The 19,511-nt window shown below is 37.7% G+C and overlaps 1 protein-coding gene across 1 annotated transcript in view; it reads left to right on the forward strand.

Moving 5' to 3' along the window:
- Positions 1-782: 782 nt before the first annotated feature.
- The window catches only part of kcnn3 (potassium intermediate/small conductance calcium-activated channel, subfamily N, member 3), an 83,261-nt gene continuing 64,532 nt past the window's right edge, over positions 783-19,511 (forward strand). Inside the window, exons 1-2 of the mRNA XM_087812632.1 lie at positions 783-1,369; positions 1,841-2,946. Of these exons, the coding sequence (XP_087668758.1) occupies positions 1,870-2,946 (1,077 nt within the window). The 5' untranslated portion in view covers positions 783-1,369; positions 1,841-1,869. The remainder of the gene's footprint in view (positions 1,370-1,840; positions 2,947-19,511) is intronic.

Below are 19,511 nucleotides of genomic sequence, written 5' to 3' on the forward strand. Positions count from 1 at the left end.
GCGTGTGTCACGATTTTGAAATGCATTGTGGGATGTGTAATGTATTTTAGTAGATCTAAAGATACAAAGCGTTTAAGATTCAAAGCGTTTATTGTCATGAAATTCTTCCTTTGTACCACCAACAAAAGTGCACAGTATAAACATGTAATATACATATAATGTACTTTTACTTCTTTCAAATGTATATATATATTTACGCATGTATATATATATATATATATATATATATATATATATATATACATGCGTAAATATATATATACATGGTCTGGAAAAGCGCTATATAAATAAATATTACTTACTTACTTACTTACTTACATGCGTAAATATATAAATAAATATATATATATACATTTGAAAGAAGTAAAAGTACATTATATGTATATTAGGAATGTGATAAATCATATAAGATCGTTTGGAGAAATTTAAGTTAATGTTAATAACACAGGCAAATGTGTTTTTTAAAAAGAAAATTATTTCGTTCTCCTTCAAGTATGTTCTTCCAATTAATTCCAAACTATATTTTACATACTTAAGGATAAACACGTTTTTGTTCAACAATAGAGTCAACAGGCATCATGTGGCCCCCAAAAATAAATATAAATAGTAAAAAAAAAGTGTTTAAATACAAATAGGTACTTAAGATACCTTTTCAATATTTAATAGTAAATATTGACCTTGTTACTGTCACTAGTTAAACAGATGATGACTAAGAAACATGGTGTAAGGTTCATGTGTTGTGTCTGTGAGAAAACAAACACTATCATTGTAAAAAAAAAAAGAAAAAAGAAGAATTTCATTGGCAGGTTCAACCCACCAGCGCTGACACCTGTTCCGAGCGTTTATTCGGCATTTTCTGCTCCATCCAATGGGAAGAAGCGGCGGAGAGTCTGGAGGCGGAGAGAAGAGAAGTTGGAGGAGAGAGTGAGAGACAGAGACGGAAGGACGCGGAGCCGAGAGGAGTGAGTGGAAGTCGGCGTTGGACACAAAAAAAAAAAAATCACGGCTCGCCCCCTTCTTTCTTTTTTTTCCTCCTCCAGCCTCTAACGATGCGACTCGCGCGGACGCGGAGCCACAGGTCGCGGATGATTCGACGAGAGCTCGCGGACTCTGACGGATCCATCCATCGATCCCAGTGATCGGAGAGAGAAAACCATCTGACGCCTTTTTGGGGGATCAACCTGTGGAAGGGGTGAACCTGTGTGATCGGAGGAGGAGGAGAGGATGAGGAGGATGATGATGGGATGGCCGTGACAACATGAAAAAGAAAAAGTCTGCTTTTTTTTTTTTGTAAAAATCGGATCCAGTGATCGAAGACACTCACCAGGGGGTGAGAGAGAGAGAGAGAGAGAGAGAGAGAGAGAGAGAGGTGGGTACCCACAAGGGAGGTGTCTTGTTATGTCACTCTATGAATAATAATAATAATAATAAAAAAGTAGGTTATAGTTTGTGGACTGTTCAAGTGCGGCCAGTTAACACCTCTGAGAATGACTGACATGTGAATCTGATCCTGGAGGATCCACGCAAAATAGAATTTGCTCGGGTGTAAAGCTGTGGGATTGACACCTCCTGGCGTAACACAGTTAACATTTTATTGCATCTATTGCTGGAAGCACTGGGCGATATGAAGCCAGTGGTGGGGGGGAATCCAGATCAGCAACTTACTCAAACGTGTCTCCGTATTTTCCCCAATTATAGCTACTTTTTTCCTCACCCTGTTGCCTCTTTTTCGTCAGGCGGCGTCCCTTTCTTATTCGTAACAACTTCCCCAATTAGCCGGGCTTCCTCCTTCACGCATCACTCTCTGACCATTACTTATCTTGTGTGCTTTCGCAGATAGGCTTGCGGTTTCCGAGTCCTAAAAAAACCATGGAGCCTCCTGCCTCTCTAAGCATGGCTCTGCTGGCGGGCAGCGAGGAGGACGACCAGCGCTTCCTCCTTCCCTTGAGTGGTATCTCCCTTCCGACCACAGCTGGGAGCCAGCCAGGAGCCAACCACTCCAACCACACGGCGGCGGGGTCAAGTTTGAGCCGACTTAATGGAAGCAACCCGTCCCCGTCGCCCGCCACGCCCAACCTGCCGCCGGGGTCGCTCCCCAAGTTACCCCCGTCCTCCGCCGCCGCCGCCGGGATCCCGCCTCCGCCCATCCCCAACGCCCTGCACCCCACCAGCACGCCTCTGTCCTCCTGCTTGGGGTCCCAGCACAGCCTGAGCGGCGAGAGCTCGCCCGTCTACAACGCCCTCTTCTACTCCTCCCACTCGCCTTCCATGGACCGGGACCGGGATCGGGAGAGAGGCTGCAAACACAGGCAGGCCAGCCCTCTGGTCCACCGGCGGGACAGCAACCCCTTTACGGAGATCGCCATGAGCTCCTGCAAGTACACCGGCGGCGTCATGAAACCTTTAAGTCGCCTCAGCGCCTCCCGCAGAAACCTTATCGAATCAGACAGCAGCAGCGAAACCAAAGAGGGCGGCGTCTCGGCGGTGAGCGGGACGGCGGCGGCGGCGACCGGCGGTCAGCAGCGGGAGGTTCCCCTCACCTCCCTGGTGGCCCCGTCTACCAATCAACCCCCGATTCAGAGTCCTCCGGAGATCGTCATTTCGTCCAAAGAAGACTCGCCGTACCCCAGGGCAGGATATGACATCACGGATTCCACGTCCAACCAGATGTCCATCTACCACCAGAACCACGCGCTGGTGGAGAGCAGGCGGGCCAACTCCGGACGGGGCAGCAGCCAAGGGGTCGGGTCGGTGGGCAGCGGGGCCCGGGGGAGCACCTGCAAGGCCTCCAAACGGAAGAACCAAAACATCGGGTACAAACTGGGCCACCGAAGGGCTCTGTTCGAGAAGAGGAAACGCCTAAGTGACTACGCCCTTATCTTCGGAATGTTTGGCATCGTCGTCATGGTTATCGAGACCGAGCTGTCATGGGGCGTGTACACCAAGGTGAGTCCGAACCCTTCGTTCGTTTCATTGTTGTGGTTGGGGGGGGGAAAAATGCGATTCTGCGAAAAAGATGATTGAATAGAAAAAAAAGGCGTTTCATTGTACGATTGAAGAACCGCACCCAAGTACCGGCCTCGGCCAAGGTTGGTACCGTTTGATTGACATCCAGAAGTTCATAAGGTGGTGGCACTGTACCAACATACCTGGGCGAATACACCTGGTTTCACGTCATCATTAGAACATTATGACCTTGTTTTTAGTGAGTCGTCACAATTTTTCTATTTCTTAAGAGCATTTTGAGTTAAAACTTAAGATGATGAAACTGACGATCTGGAGGTTGTTTCGCCTGCGGGACCCCAACGTCAACACGCAACTCAATGAAACATACACTGTTTAAAGCAAACAGAACAACAAACGATGTACAATATGAACATATATTTATAGTATTATTTTAAATTGGCAATACAAAACTACGATAAATTTAATTCTCTATATAAGTGTGCCATATTTTAAGTAAAAGTCGAAATTTTGGTTACAATTTATTCTCTACTTTAGGGAACAAAAAACACACGCAAAAAACGTAAGGAAATAAACTTCTTTCTCAGTTGTACATGATACATTTCGGAGTTTTATTAGGACTTTTTTAGGGCTGCGTCGATACAGTTAAGGGGCTACATGTGGCCCCCTAACCGTGCTTTGAAGCTAAGGCTGGAAATCGACGGAAAATGTTCGATACTACGATACTTTTTTTCGACACCGATTTTATTGACGTTAGACACGTTACTAACAAACATAAAAACAACAATACACATAGTACACATTTTCAGCTTTGGTCAATTTCCACTTCAAGTTGTTTTGTTACATAAATAAAAGTATTTCCAGTGCAAAACAATACTTACAAAACGAACAACTACAGAAGCTTTTTTTGTTTGGTGCCACAATAGAACCCGAAAGTTCGTCAACCTGAGCCTTCAATAACGTAAAGTAAGAGAGAGAGCGAGAGAGAGAGAGAGAGTAAATACATGTTCATTACACAAAGGAAACTGCATAACGTGACACTTGATGGATGTTGACAGGAGAATTACTAGAGAGTACATCGTGTCATTTCAATAAATCCAATCAGAAAAATAAAAAGCTATTCATCTTCTCGTCTACCTCGCGTGGCAATAAAACACAGCGTGAGGTGAATATGTGTTTATTATTTTCGCTGATCTGGCAACACTTTCCCAAACATTACAGCAGCGGTTTATTGGTCTCGTAGGGAAGACGCTCCGGCGGAAGCTGAGACGAGTTTAAAAAACAGCTAAGATGCAAATCAAAGCGGGATCAGCAGGTAATGTGATCATATTAAGATGGTTAAAGGTGGTTAGAATTAAGGTAAGCGTCGCTCATTCTGACGCTAATACGTTGAAGGCGCAGCAGTTATTTGCGGGACGATGTCAGAGTGACCGGCGTTTGCACATATATTTTTGTAGTAAAAGTCTAAATTTTGGTTACAATTTATTCTCTGCTTTAGGGAACAAAAAACACACACAAAAAAACGTAAGGAAATAAACTTCTTACTCAGTTGTACATGAGATTTATTAGGACCCGTTTATGGCTGCGTCGATACAGTTAAGGGGCTACATGTGACCCCTTAACCGTGCACTGGAGCTAAGGCTGGAAATCGACGGAAAATGTTCGATACTACGATATTTTTTTTTTCGCCACCAATTTTATTGATGTTAGACACATTAATAACAAACATAAAAACAACAATACACATAGTACGAATCTTGAGTTAACATTTTTAGCTTTGGTCAATTTCCACTTCAAGTTGTTTTGTTAAATAAATAAGTATTCCAGTGCAAAACATTACTTGCAAATCAAAGTGATGGTTAAAGGTGGTTAGAATTAAGGTAAGCGTCGCTCATTCTGACACTAATACGTTGAAGGCACAGCAGTTATTTTCGGGACGAGGTCAGAGTGACCTGAGTTGCACATCTTTGGCACGAGAACCTGATGTTTTTTCAGGCTGATTCGCACCAGTTTTCGTTTCCCTTTGACTCGATACAAGCCTCATTTCTCTCCAAGCATTAGAGAAACATATATTCGACATTTAAGAGACCTCTGGTCCATATAATCGCTCACTTTCTGATCTAGATTGTCAAATAGGAAAGCTAAAACGCGCTATAGTGTCTAAAATACAATTTTCATGTTGCTATCTAAAAGTCGGAGCGTTACTGGATTAGAGGCACTCTAGTCCATTACTTTGAATCCAAAAGTTGGATCTTAAGTATCTTTGATGTCTGATGTTTCCTGATGATGGTGTTACGAAGGGAGAGTCGGCGTCTGCTCTCTCCAGCCACGGTTGCGAAGAAGGGGGTTGAGAAGTGACCAGGCCTGACAGTCGCTGCTTCTGGGTGATGTAATGCAACATTGCAGATTATTCGGGAGGAGCCCAGGATCTCATCTGTCTCTGTGGCTCAGCGTATAACAAGATGAATCGCTCGCTGGCAGCTGTTGCTGGTTTACGCCTTATTGTCTGATTGTGTTTTGTCCACCTTGTGCCGCACGAATTGGAAACTTGCGTCCTCGATTGAACTTGGGCTTTAACTCGTCACATTTCTCAAGTCATTGTGTAGTTTTGTGCCAAGTGTGCGTACAGGAAGTGGCTCCGTACTACTTAAGATGTCACATCTTAAACTGTAGCAAGAGAAAGTGCTTTAGAAGTGGATTTAAACACAAGTAACAACCTCGAAATGGACACAATAAGAAATTATAAACAGTATTTCAAGTATTTTATTCCTCTAACAATATATCAATTATATTCTGACTATTGTATAACTTAATATTAATTTTATTTGAATATTAATCATAGAATCACTGTTGACAAAACATTATCAAACACTTTTCTTCAAAATGTATTTTAGTAAATCCTTAGAAAGAATAAAATAAAATCCTAGAAACAACAATAATGTAAAATTGTATATTATTTTTGATAAATTGCGGTATTGATTTGTCGCTGCCAATAGTATTATGAACAGAAGTGTGTATAAACAAGAATCTGGTGATACAATACAGGGGCAACGATCAGCTATAAAAGCTGCTGGAGTCCCTGTATCCTCTAGTCCCCAGTCATCTTGACTCTGGTCTTTCAGATTTTACAGACCACATGACTCTTGACGAAGTCGTAAATTCTTTCATTTGTTTTCAAATCAAAGTATGTCCAAACATCAGCTTTAAAAGCTGCTGGAATCGACTGTATCCTCTCGCCCTCAGTCATCGCCACGTTCTCAAAGGATTATAAAGTTCCTTTAGCTTAAGAGAAGGTAATGACTGAGGCCATCTAGTGGCGGGAAGCTTAATTGCAACCCAAAAATATTTGCCTTTTAATTGTACATTTTTATTTTATTTTAACGCAAAGTTAATTGAAGTATAATATACATATAATTTACTTAAATATTGATACAGCTGTTGTTGCCAATATGTCGATATGTCAATGTCACTGGAGTCGACTGTATCATCTTGACCTCAGTCATCACTAGGAGCTTGCAGGATTTTAATGTTCCTTTAGCCACGGGGTAGCGTATTGGCCATCTAGTGGCCGGAAGTTAAATTGCAACACAAAAATTAACAAATGCTGTCGATAATTTCCTACAACTCTAGTTGAGACCAAAAAACAATAACAATAACTTTGAAAAAAAATATTATTAGGTTTTATATAATAAATGAGTTTTAGTGAATATTATGATAAATAAATTGACTCTGGTGTTGCAGTATTTACAGACCACATGACTCTTGAAGAAGTCGTAACTGCTTTCATTTGTTTTCAAACCAAAATATGTACAAACATCAGCTTTAAAAGCTGCTGGAGTTGACTGTATCCTCTCGTCCTCAGTCATCACAAGGAGCTTGCAGGATTTTATTGTTCCTTTAGCTGCGGGGGACGTAATCACTGCTGCCATCTAGTAGCCCGGAAGTTAAATTGCAACACAAAAATGAACAAATGCTGTCAATAATTTCTTGTTAATTGTAAATAAAATAAATTTGATTTTATATACACTTAAGGTAAAACTTTATTGATCCCTCAGGAGGTCTCCTTCGGGAAATTGTTTAATTCTTAATTCAAATATAAACCATAAAATAATGTGGTCGAAAATAATATATGATTTTTAAGCAAAAATAATATATATATAATAAATATAATTCTAAGAAAAAAGATGATTAAACCCTTGTGCAGCTAAAAATTGCAAAAGGAATAAACGGTTATGACATTTAACTGGGAAATTCTAATTAATTTTCCTTTCAGTTCAGCGTTCTTATTCGATAGATCCGTCTTATGTGGAAAAAAAATCTCTGCGTTTTCTTCCTCATTTGTCTTACGGTCCAACAAAATGTGGAGCCGGGCCGCCCTTTGAAATCATCCTCGTTTTCATCCCTTGAATGGAAATCCATGTCATTCCTCCTTCAAGAAGATGGTCGACACTTTTGTAATCCTCCCCTTTTTTTTTTTTTCTTCTTTTCTCTCTCTTCTCCTTTCAACTCCGAGCCCGCCTCTTTATCTGCGTTCCTTTCTTTCATTTTTTTTTCTTCCACACTTTCTCTCTGCCCGTCTCCTCCTCGGCTCTTCCAGTGGGTGTCAAACCGGGGGAGTGTGATCGGAAGAGAGAAGCAGCTGGGCGAGAAATGAAAGGCTGTAGAAGGGAGATGGAAAAAAAAAAAAAAAAAAAAAAATGAAGGCGATAAACAGACCCGATTTAGGTTGTTAGCGGTTTTTGAATCAGGTAACATGTCCCCCGTCAATAAAAAAACATATGAGAATAGACTCGTTTCCTGGCCTTTGTACGCATGCTCATGTAGTTGTGGGAGAAAGGGGTCAAAGTTCGACCGGCGATGGCATTGTTGTGTGAGCGACGACGGAGCTTCAGCCAGAATTCATTTTTTCAAAAAAAGCTGCCAAGTGATTTTTCTCTTTCTGGTACAAGTGCAGATTTGGTTGGACTCCAGCAGACACTGGAGTTTCCATCAGACAGTTCAAGCCCTCACTTAGATAATTGAGGTGCGAGGAGTCCTGCTGCAAGAAGAAAAAATATGGATGAAAAAGATAAGGGAGTGGGAGGTGGGAGAACGGCAGGGAGACATTAAGAGCTGCTCTCTCGGTGGTTGTTATCGGCTGGATTTATTCCCCCTCTTCTTCATTCATTCCCTCCCGAGACCCTCGGATACTAAATATCATAGTTGGACCTCTTGATAACTATATCCGGCAGACGCTCGGGTCCAGCTGGTCTTTCTGGCTACCCCAAGAATAGCCCCGAAATAATAAGTCTGGAACTGAAACGAGTGGGGGTCTAATGCCCGGTGTTGGGGAGGATCAATGGAGTTAACACACGAGGACGTTCTCTGAATGTTAATGTTGTTTATTCGGTTCGTCTCCGACAACGACGGCTTTTCTCTGCGTCCGACATGTTTTTCAAGTCACTACGTTTTAAACGTTTGATAAGAACGTCGTTGCCGTCCTTGGTCTTGTTCTGCAAAAACACAAAACAAAATAAAAGATAAGTAATGTTCGCCACAGCTTCTCATTCTGATCACATTTCTACTCCACGCTGACATTTTCGGTCTATTTATAGACGATATATATTTGGGAATATACTTGCGAGGCCGGCGCTGCCAGATAAATAGAGAACCTCACTATCAGTCCCAAAGGTCATATATAATCATACATGATAATTAAATCTACAACCTTCCAGGCCAAGTGTGAGCAATTAAATTTCCTGAGGGGGCCGTCGAGATGACAGAAGGACAGGATGACGACAAAAGACTTTCAGTTGTTCAATATTTCAACGTAAATAACAAGAATAAACAATGAAAAACGTAAAAGCTGTGCATCAGATGAACAACAATTAACAGATTAATACAAAAATAAAAAACTGTCTTGTTATTTAAAAGCTCAATATAAACCAGAAATTATCTTTGAAAAAATCATATTAAAATATATATTTAAACATCATTTCTGAGGGTCAAGAACTGCTTTTATTTGTTTTATAGTCCACTGTATCCTCTCGTCCTCAGTCATCACTGGAATTATATATTGCTCCTTTACCTGCGGGGGATGGAATCACTGCTGCCACCTAGAGGCCTGGAAGTTAAATTGCAACACAAAAATATAATGCTGGCGATAATTTCTTATTTATTGTAAATAAAAAAGATTTGATTTTATACACACTTAAATAAAAAAAAACATAAAATAACATGGTCAAAAATTAAAAAATAAATCTTTTATTAATATTAAATGTAGTGTCAATTTCGATACGGTATCGTAATTTTTTTAAATATATTGAATATAGTGTAATATAGTTTTAAATATAAGAAATACTCACCAAAAGCACACGCGAGAATATGTAAAAAAACAATAACAATAACTTTGAAAAAAATATTATTAGGTTTGATATAATAAATTAATTTGAGTTAATATTATGAGGAATACATTGTAATCTGGTGTTGCAAAATGTACAGAACACATGACTCTTGAAGAAGTGGTAACTGCTTTCATTTGTTTTGAAACCAAAATATTTCCAAATATCAGCTTTAAAAGCTGCTGGAGTCTATTGTATCCTCTCGTCCTCAGTCATCACAGGGATCTTGCAGGATTTTATTGTTCCTCTAGCTGCGGGAGACGTAATCACCGCTGCCATCTAGTGTCCGGAAGTTAAATTGCAACACAAAAATGAACAAATGCTGTCATAATTTCATATTAATTGTAAATAAAAAAGATTTGATTTTATATACACTTCATTAAAATATAAACCATAAAATAACATGGTAAAAAAATAATAATAATAATAATATTAAATGTAGTGTTCAATATCGATACAGTATATGTTTATAAAATCTATATATTTAATATAGTGTAATATAGCTTTAAATATAAGAAATATTCACCAAAAGCTCACCTGAGAATATGTTAAAAAAAAAAACACAAAAAAAACAAACAATAACTTAATAAAATTATTATTAGATTTGATATAATAAGTTGGTTTTAGTAAATAGTATGATAAATAAATTGACTCTGGTGTTGCAGAATTTACAGACCACATGACTCTTGACGAAAGTCGTAACTGCTTTCATTTGTTTTAAAACCAAAATATGTCCAAACATCAGCTTCAAAAGCTGCTGGAGTCCACTGTATCCTCTCGTCCTCAGTCATAGCCAAGAAGTTCAATTGCAACACAAAAAAGCTGTAAATATTTGCATGTTAATTATAAATATAACAATTTAATTATTTCATTGTGTACACATTTTATTAAAAGATAAGCCATAAGCAAACAATGCTTAAAAAATATATAATTGAAAAGCACCAAAAAACAAATACAGTGCAGCTGAACATCGATACAGTATGATAACAAAAATCTATGCACCCGTATTTTCTTTAAACCCCTAATATATAGTACAAAATATCAGTGTTATCATGGAAATACATTTTAAAAGAGTCTTTCCCGTAGAAGCCTTTGTGTCTCTGACCTGGTCTGTTGTTAACGGGTAATAACCACGACTGTAGGTGTATCAGGATGAAATCTAACGTTTATGATTATGATCTTTGCTGAAGACCTGGCGCTGATTAAACACTATTATTGCAAATTAAATGTCTGTCAAACTGATAGTCATGTTTGATAGACGAGTCTTTGGCCCCCAGGTTGGCCCCTTTATTGTAAAACAGAGAGCAAAACTACTTGTTTATTTAACAGACAATATATCTTTTATTTATTTATATATATATTATTGATCTCTTTCTCATGGTTCTTCTCTTTAAGAAGGCATGACCAAAGTCTCGCACAGGGCCCTTATTTGGCCCTTATTTCAATCCCATATGGTCCATACTAACCGTCAATACATTTTTAATTAGTTCCCTGTCAGATTTTCAACCAGCAGATCTATATTTCACATATTTTCCTCATGAATTTCTGATGTAAAAGTCAATTTTTACATCTAAAATTTTACATTTAACGGACTTAGACTGACTTTCCAAAGAAGGGATTTTGTCCTTTTGTGTGAAATAAATGATAGAAAATGTTCTGTATTTTTGTCTTAATCTGCCAAATAATACAATAGTACTAAGTAAATATTTGATGGTTTCTTACCACATTATAATTTTACAATATACAACAAATATATATTGTGTTGCCTTTAGTATAATCATCCATTATTTATGACTAATAATACTAAAAAATATATAAATATTAATTTATTTTTTAATGTTAAATTGTTTTCTTCTATTTTGTTTCTAAACTGTTGCTCAACCACAAAATAATCTGTAATTGTAATAATAATCTTATCTTCAATACTTAGTTAAAACTACTTTTGATGAATTTTAAGTGTGTAATTTGATGTTTAAGATGTTTAATTAAAACCAAAGATGATGAAATGATAAAAACTATAAGTTGCATAATCTTGACTGACTTTTTATTTGACCCTGAGCTATATAAAGCAACGTAATGACTCTCTAGTAACACCTGAAACCATTCATGAAATGTAATTTAACTTGAATTTTCTCCGTCAGAACAATAAAAGAAGACAAAGGATTGTTTACAACACGGCCAGCTTGGTGTTTATATTTAACTCCATGTTTACGACGACTACTTCAAATGCTAACAACACAAAAACATTTTCATGGGATTCTATTATTGACTTTATTAGCGGCAGCAGAGGAGGGAGGTCCGACATGCGTCTCTATCTTAGAATAACCGAGACCCCGGGACACCTGGGAGCTCGCGGCCGCTCTGGGATCAATAGATCATTTCGTCACGTCCACCTGCTGCGGAGGCTTGTGAGGGAATCCTCGGCCGCCTGTCAGTGAAACACTTGATGGTCCAGAGATGTTTCATGTGTGATGGAGAGAGAATGATGTGTTTCTCACTTCGAGCCAAGACTCCTCATGATTTCACGCTTAAGCAACATCGTGCTTTACCTTCCATTTGCATGGAGCCTCATTTTTAAAATATATATTCTAAATGTTTGTTTGCCAAAATGAAGGAATTAATGTTACATTTATATTGTTGAACAAGTGAAATTAATGCAAGTGTGTACTTTATTAACAAAAATGAAAAAAAAAGAAGCTGAAGATTTATCGCAAAATGTGCAAAAAGCACAAAAGTTGCAAGAAGAAATACATTAAATATAGTATATTTAAGTCAATAGATTTTAAATGGTATAATTGTAATTGGATTTTAATAGTAAATAATAAAAATATATACATATATATATAAACCACAAAGAATGAAGGCTAAATATAAAAAATACATCATTTTAAATAAACAAAATTTAAAAATTTAAGGCTGTTAACCCTGAAAAACACAGACATTTTTTAAATATTTTAAAAAAATTATAATTTAAGTTTAATTTAATTGTAAATAAAAATATATTAATTTAATTGTTTACACTCTTAATTGAAATATAAACCACAAATAAATAATGCTCAATGTAAAATGTTATTTGAAAAAAAGTAAAAATAATAATAATGTTAATAAATTGATACATTGCTCTTAAATATCGGCACAGTTTAAAAAATCATCGCCATGAACCGATGTATTGATATTTTCCCACTTTTATATTTTTACATCATTATAAGCGGCACAAACAGAAACATTTATAAATATTCAAAACGTTATAATTTTACTTGAATTTTAATTTTAAATAAAAATGATTTTATATACACTTTATTATAATATTAAGCATTACCAGAAATATTCTTAATACAATATATATGATGTATTCTTCTGTTGTTTTTTTTTTTATTTCTTTAGCTACACTCTTACTCACTTATTATACTTCACAATGGAAAAACGACAAAATGTTTAACCAGACAATATTTACTTATCTTAAAAAAAAAACACTTGTTCAGTGTTATTACATATTTTCCTGATGCGATAAAATGTACTTTTGTGGGTGTTTTTTGTATCAGCTTCGGAAAAAATAATGAATACGATGAAGTTGTTAAGTTGAAAAATCTCTATTATGAAGTACTATCCTAAAAAAAGTATGTAAATCATGTTTTTTTTGTGGGAAACCATGGACAAAATGTAAATATATATGTTTTTATGATATATTTTTAAGGGTAATTCATATAATTACTATAATAATAATAATACTTTGTCATCATTTCATGGGCAGGGACAACGAGCTCGACTCAAACTAGTCTTTATTGACATTCGTGATCGACGGTTGTTTGCCTTCGTGATGTCGTACTAACGTCAATATTTTATTAAGGATCTCCAGGTGTGTCGAGCCATTTGTTCTTCGGGCGACAGACTTTAGATTCGTCACCGCATGGGGTGAAAGTAGGATTACACCACCTCGGTCTCGCCGTCCGTGACATTTTCTGAAGACATTTACGGGGGAGACCTTTCAGGACCCTTCTTCCTGTCCCACTTTCAGTAGCCGGGGGGTTCTCCCCCCCATCACACGGAGCAAGGGCTTCAATCGGGAATTGAACTCACTTCTGTCGCCCGGATTCTCTTAAGTCAGCCTCTTTCTCCGCCTCATCTTCTCCGTCTCTCGCTGCGTCTTCATCTTCTTCCACGTCTTCCCGGGGACGTGAAGTCCCGAAGGTCTCCAGCATAACAGGTGCTGATGTGCTCTTTTCTGTCAGACCTCTATGGCAACACAATCAGAGTGTGTGTCGAGGGTGTGTGTGTCGAGGGTGTGTGTGTCGAGGGTGTGCCCCGACTTCCTCCGGCGTAAACATTCAACCTCCTCCATCATCATCAGTGTGTCGTCTTCATGAATGCACCTGTGTATATATGTGTGTGTCTGTAGTAGTTTAAAAAAAACACAGAGTGTGTTTTGTGTAGCAATATGTTGTGCGTTGATAATCAAATGTTAGTGAGTCTGCATGCGCTTCCATTCTGGTTGGATGACGGTCACCCGTCGCCCCGTTTCCCCCGGAGACTGGAACGCAAGACGGGGAAAACCGTGACAGCGTCGCCCGAGGCGAACTCATTACAACACTCGCACACACAGACTCACACGAGCGCACACGCATCTACTTAATACTCAGGACCTGTTTTTTTTCAAGTGTCTTATCACGGGATCTGTTGGAGATTCTTCAGAAGGAGAGCGACCTTTGAACATGCAAGCATCGGCCTATGGGCCACATCTGGCCTTTGATGTAGTGACATACGGTCAGAAAAGATGTGTTCATCAGTATTCAACAGCTGTATCAATCAGAAGTAAATTATATATACTGTATATTATACTTCAGGGAACTTTGCTTTAAAATAAAAATAAAAAACTTTTTTATTTACAATTAACACACAAATATATGTGTGTTGCAATAAAACTTCCCGCCATTAGATGGCAGCAGTTGAAGGAACTTTGAAATCCTGTGCGAACGTGGCGATGACTGAGGACGAGAGGATACAGTCGACTCCAGCAGCTGATGTTTGGACATATTTTGGTTTGAAAACAAATGAAAGCAGTTAAGACTTCGTCAAGAGTCATCATGTGGTCTGTAAATTCTGCAACACCAGAGTCAAGTACTCGACAATACTACAAAGATCCCCAAGATAACTGGGTATGAGAGGATACAGTCGACTCCAGCAGCTTTAAAAGCTGATGTTTGGACATATTTTGGTTTGAAAACAAATGAAAGCAGTTACGACTTCGTCAAGAGTCATCATGTGGTCTGTAAATTCTGCAACACCAGAGTCAAGTACTCGACAATACTACAAAGATCCCCAAGATAACTGGGTATGAGAGGATACAGTCGACTCCAGCAGCTTTAAAAGCTGATGTTTGGACATATTTTGGTTTGAAAACAAATGAAAGCAGTTACGACTCCGTCAAGAGTCATTTGGTCTTTAAATACTTCAACACCAGAGTCAAGTATTCGACAATACTACAAAGATCCCCAAGATGACTGGGGACGAGAGGATACAGTCGACTCTAGCTGCTTTTAAAGCTTAAGTTTGGACATATTTTGGTTTCAAAACAAATTAAAACAGTATTTATATATATCACAATATATCATATCGTTGTCCTTGTATCGTAACGAAAGATTCTTGCCAATACACAACGCTAATTAGCACTATTAGCAAAATGCTATACCCGTTTAGCATCTACACTCATGTACTTATCCCCCAAGAGATATAGACAGGAAATGCAAGGATCAAATGTTTTTAAGCCTTTTTTCCGTCTTTCAATCTAATCTGAAAATTCTCTCCGGGCAGTTCCAAAATGGACGAGAAACTTTCACTCACAACTTCTTCACAGGCAATTGGAAGCGACGACTCTCCCATAAGCCTCGGCAATAAGCCGTCCTCATAATCAACCGTGTAATGTTTAATCAGAAAAAAAAAAGACACGGTTGTAGAATCCTGGATTTTTTTTAAGTGGATTTGATGGTTCGTTCCTCCAAATAAATCCAGTCCATCATCCTCCTGACAGACAGAGCGACAGCATAAAGTCATCAGCTCACAGCGTGGAAATAAAAGATGGTCAACGGGGGGGAAAAGTTAGCCAGACCAAAGCTGAAATCACGTTTTCTGCTCACTAGTGAGATGTTGTGTGTTTAAGAAAAGAGTGTCCGCCACATTCCAAAGCGGCGTTTTTCTCATTAGTACAACAGAGTAAGCTTCGCTTTGCCGCTCGTTTGCCTTCGCTGAGTACAAATGAGATGTTAGCGGTCGAGTCCTCGACAGCGGGAAATAAAGACCAAAGGCAGCCGAGGCTTTGGGCGAGGTGAGCGAAGACATCCGCCCGAGCGGAATGGTGTCGTGCAATGGCCCGTGAACGCCGCGATATAAGCATCAAATGAACGTCTTCGCCGGTTCCTTCGCTTCCGTCGGTTGACAGTGAGTGAGCGAAGACATGTTGCTTTAACGCTTCACCGTCAGCGGAGGAAAGAGCCCCAGCGTGTTATGGTTAAACCCAGCTAGATGTAAATAGATGCGTCAACACTCCATTTTCCCAGATTGTCAATATATATTCATGAACCTAAAAATGCGATGCAGATTATGCTTAATAACTGCCACGAAGGCAGCGCTTCACTGGAAGTCCGGAGTCAATCCGAAAGCGCCTCATCCAGCGGCGCCGGAGATCACTTGTAAGTAAATTAAAAGAAAGTGGGTCAAATGTAGGCGTGAACTGAAGTCGGAATAGGATGGAGAGAATGTTTATCTGACAGGAAGACCTGAGGGATGTTTTCTGGGGTCGTCCAGCTACTATGACTGTAGTACAGGCCAAAAGTTTGGACTCGTTGAAGAAACTAGTCTATAAGACGTGTTTTCAGTTTTTCATATGTGTTTGTTATAATTCCACATGTGTTCATTCATAGTTTTGATAATAATTTACAATTTAAATTGAATGAAAGAGCGTTTTAAAACTTTTGGCCTGTACTGTATATACACACAAACCAGTATTAACATCCATCTATGGACAGTTTATCAATGAACCTCTGCATCTTTTTCAACTGTTGGAGGAAACCAGAGTTTCTGGAGGAAACCCTGAAAGCATGGATAGAATAAAACAAACTCATTATGATAGAAGCGAACATTCAACCTTCTTGACTAAACCTACAAACAACCAAAATATTGGAATATATTACAACTAAAATATTGGATTACAATACAACCAAACTATTGTATTACATTATAACCAACCTATTGTGTAACATTACAAACAAACTATTGTATAACATTACAAACAAACAATTTGATTACATTACAACCAAACTATTGGATTACATTACAAACAAACTATTGGATTACATTATAACCAAACTATTGGATTACATTACAACTCAAATATTGGATTACATTACATAATATTGGATTACATTACAACCAAACTTTTGGATTACATTGCCACCAAAATATTTGATTACATTACCAACAAAATATTTGATTACATTACAAAATATTGGATTACTTTACAACCAAACTATTGGATTAAATTACAGATATTGGATTACATTACAAATATTGGATTATATTACAAATATTGGATTGCATTACCAACAAACTAGTTGTTCAGGCTTTTCCTTGAATTTCTCGAACTCCTGTGTTGTTCTCAGTATTATCTTGATCTTTAAAGTATGTACTTTTTTGAGTATTGTTTTGATTGTTTAAGCGCTTTGTGACCCTGGTCTCGAAAAGCGCTATATAAATAAATATTACTTACTTACTATTACTTACTTACTATTGGATTACATTATAAAACATCGGATTACATTACAACCAAACTTTTGGATTACATTGCCACCAAAATATTTGATTACATTACCAACAAAATATTTGATTACATTACAAAATATTGGATTACTTTACAACCAAACTATTGGATTAAATTACAGATATTGGATTACATTACAAATATTGGATTATATTACAAATATTGGATTACATTACCAACAAACTATTGGATTACATTACAAAACATCGGATTACATTACCACCAAACTGTTGGAATACATTACAAAATATCGGATTACATTACCACAAAACTATTGGATTACATTAGAAAATATTGGATTACATTACAACTAAACTATTGGATTACATTGCAAATATTGGATTACATTACAAATATTTGATTACATAAATATTAGATTATATCACTTTGCCAAACTCTTTGAAATCCCTTCAGTGCAAATTTAAAAAGGTTCGTCAAAACACTACAACAAATTATTTTACAAACTTCTGGTTGTTAACTTGCTAATTTCATTAATTTTCAGTCATTTTTTAATTAAATGAAGGCGTTACATTTAACATTTTTTCTAAAACCATTTGACCTTCAGATGTGAAAATCAATTTTCGAAGGCCATGTACAAGTAAGAGTTTCATTGGAAGACATGAAAAGATCTTTTTGATGAATGGCGGGGCCTGCTGTTGAAATCCGACGTGCAGGATTGCATGAAGTGGCCGGCGAGCATGTGGATCGAATCTCTACTCGATTTTAAAGCGAAAATTTCGCACAAACTACTTCTCTCACATTGCACAACACCATCGGCACCTCCTCAGACGCCAATTAACGTCCAGGCAATATAGTGTTTTCGTCGCTAAGAGCGAAAAAATACTGCTAAATTGCAGGATCACCTTCAATACCCTAAAACTCGATGAAAGAAATCGAAACTATTGTTACTGACTCTGTTTCTAGGCCTCACTTTTAAAACAATCTCCAGGTACCAGATAGCCTGTGTGTGTTTTCGTCTCTTTTAGCTTTTCTTAGATCCTGGTTCTTAAAAATGCTCCGGTCCTCAGACTTTCTCTCGGTGTGAAAATCACAATTTCCCGGATTTATTGTTGCCTTTTGTAAAGGAAACACAATCTCAGCATCTGTGAATAAAGAGAGATACATAAACACATTATTTGGACAACAAATAACAAGTGGTGACAACTGACAACGTTATCTTCAAACTATTGTAGAGATGAAGATGATTTTACTTCGTAAGATTATATTTTTTACAAAGTGATAACCATATGGAAATGTAATGCGTCACAATTGTAGATTTTTTCTTGTATTTACTTCCAAAAAAAGAAGTTGTTATACTATTTATAGCTGCCAGTCTGTCTCAACAATATGTGTTAACTCGTAACAACACGTCTGTTTTGTGTTGTGTTGTTGTCAAGTACCAACTCTCACTTCAGAGCCAAGTACTTCCCTTTCAAATATCGAGGGCAAGTCAAGGATATCAGGGATTTATTTGAGTATTAGTTCGACAAATTAAAAAGTTAACACCCCAAATTTGAACGTTAAGCAGCTTATAATGCATTTATTTTTCGTTTTTTTTATTATTAAGTCAGCACAATGATCTGATAATAATAGTTGAGGTCAACCATATATTGGTTAAGATACATTTATTTATTTTTATTTTTAGCAACCCTTTTTTTTATATACATCTGGTACTTTCTAAAGGAGCTGTTTCTGATATGAAGAAGTTTTTTAATTAGAGTTAGCTTCTAATCCTAGCGGCTTCTAACTGTTTTTCGAAAATAAATCCTCTTGTCGAGGCTTCAATACAAGAGGGACGTTACGTTTTGAGATGTTTTTAAGTTTATCTTTCTGGACGAAAATGAAGACAACAAAGCTCCAGTCGTTACATTAAAATGGTAATGCATTTTGGAACTGAAAATAATCCCCAAACTGTAGTCACCACGAGGGTGAGTATACATTAGAATTTTGGGTGAACTATCACTTTCAAATATTCAGGTTCTGGATAGTCATCCCAGTGCTTCTCTTAACTAGTCATTCCCTAAAATGTACCACGTTAACTGACTTACTCTTCTCATTCCTCATGATCTGATTGGTCCTCCTGACACATCGAGTAAACTTTCATTAACCTCACGTAACGATCCCACCGGTGATACCATTTGCAGAGCACGACGAACATTTCCTTCAGAAGAATAAACAAGCATGGTTTAATGGAATGCGAATACGAGATGCACACATTGAGAATCAATTACCTCTTCTGAAATCGGGGGATCGCAAAACTTTCTCTGGTGAAAAAAAAAAAATCCCTTAAGTACTTCGAGTCGAGGTCGGATGATGTGAACAAATCCTCTGGTTTCAAATATGAATGCAACGATGGA

Source organism: Callionymus lyra, chromosome 17 (genome assembly GCF_982586985.1).
Source record: "Callionymus lyra chromosome 17, fCalLyr1.hap1.1, whole genome shotgun sequence".
NCBI classification, from domain to species: Eukaryota; Metazoa; Chordata; class Actinopteri; order Syngnathiformes; family Callionymidae; genus Callionymus; species Callionymus lyra.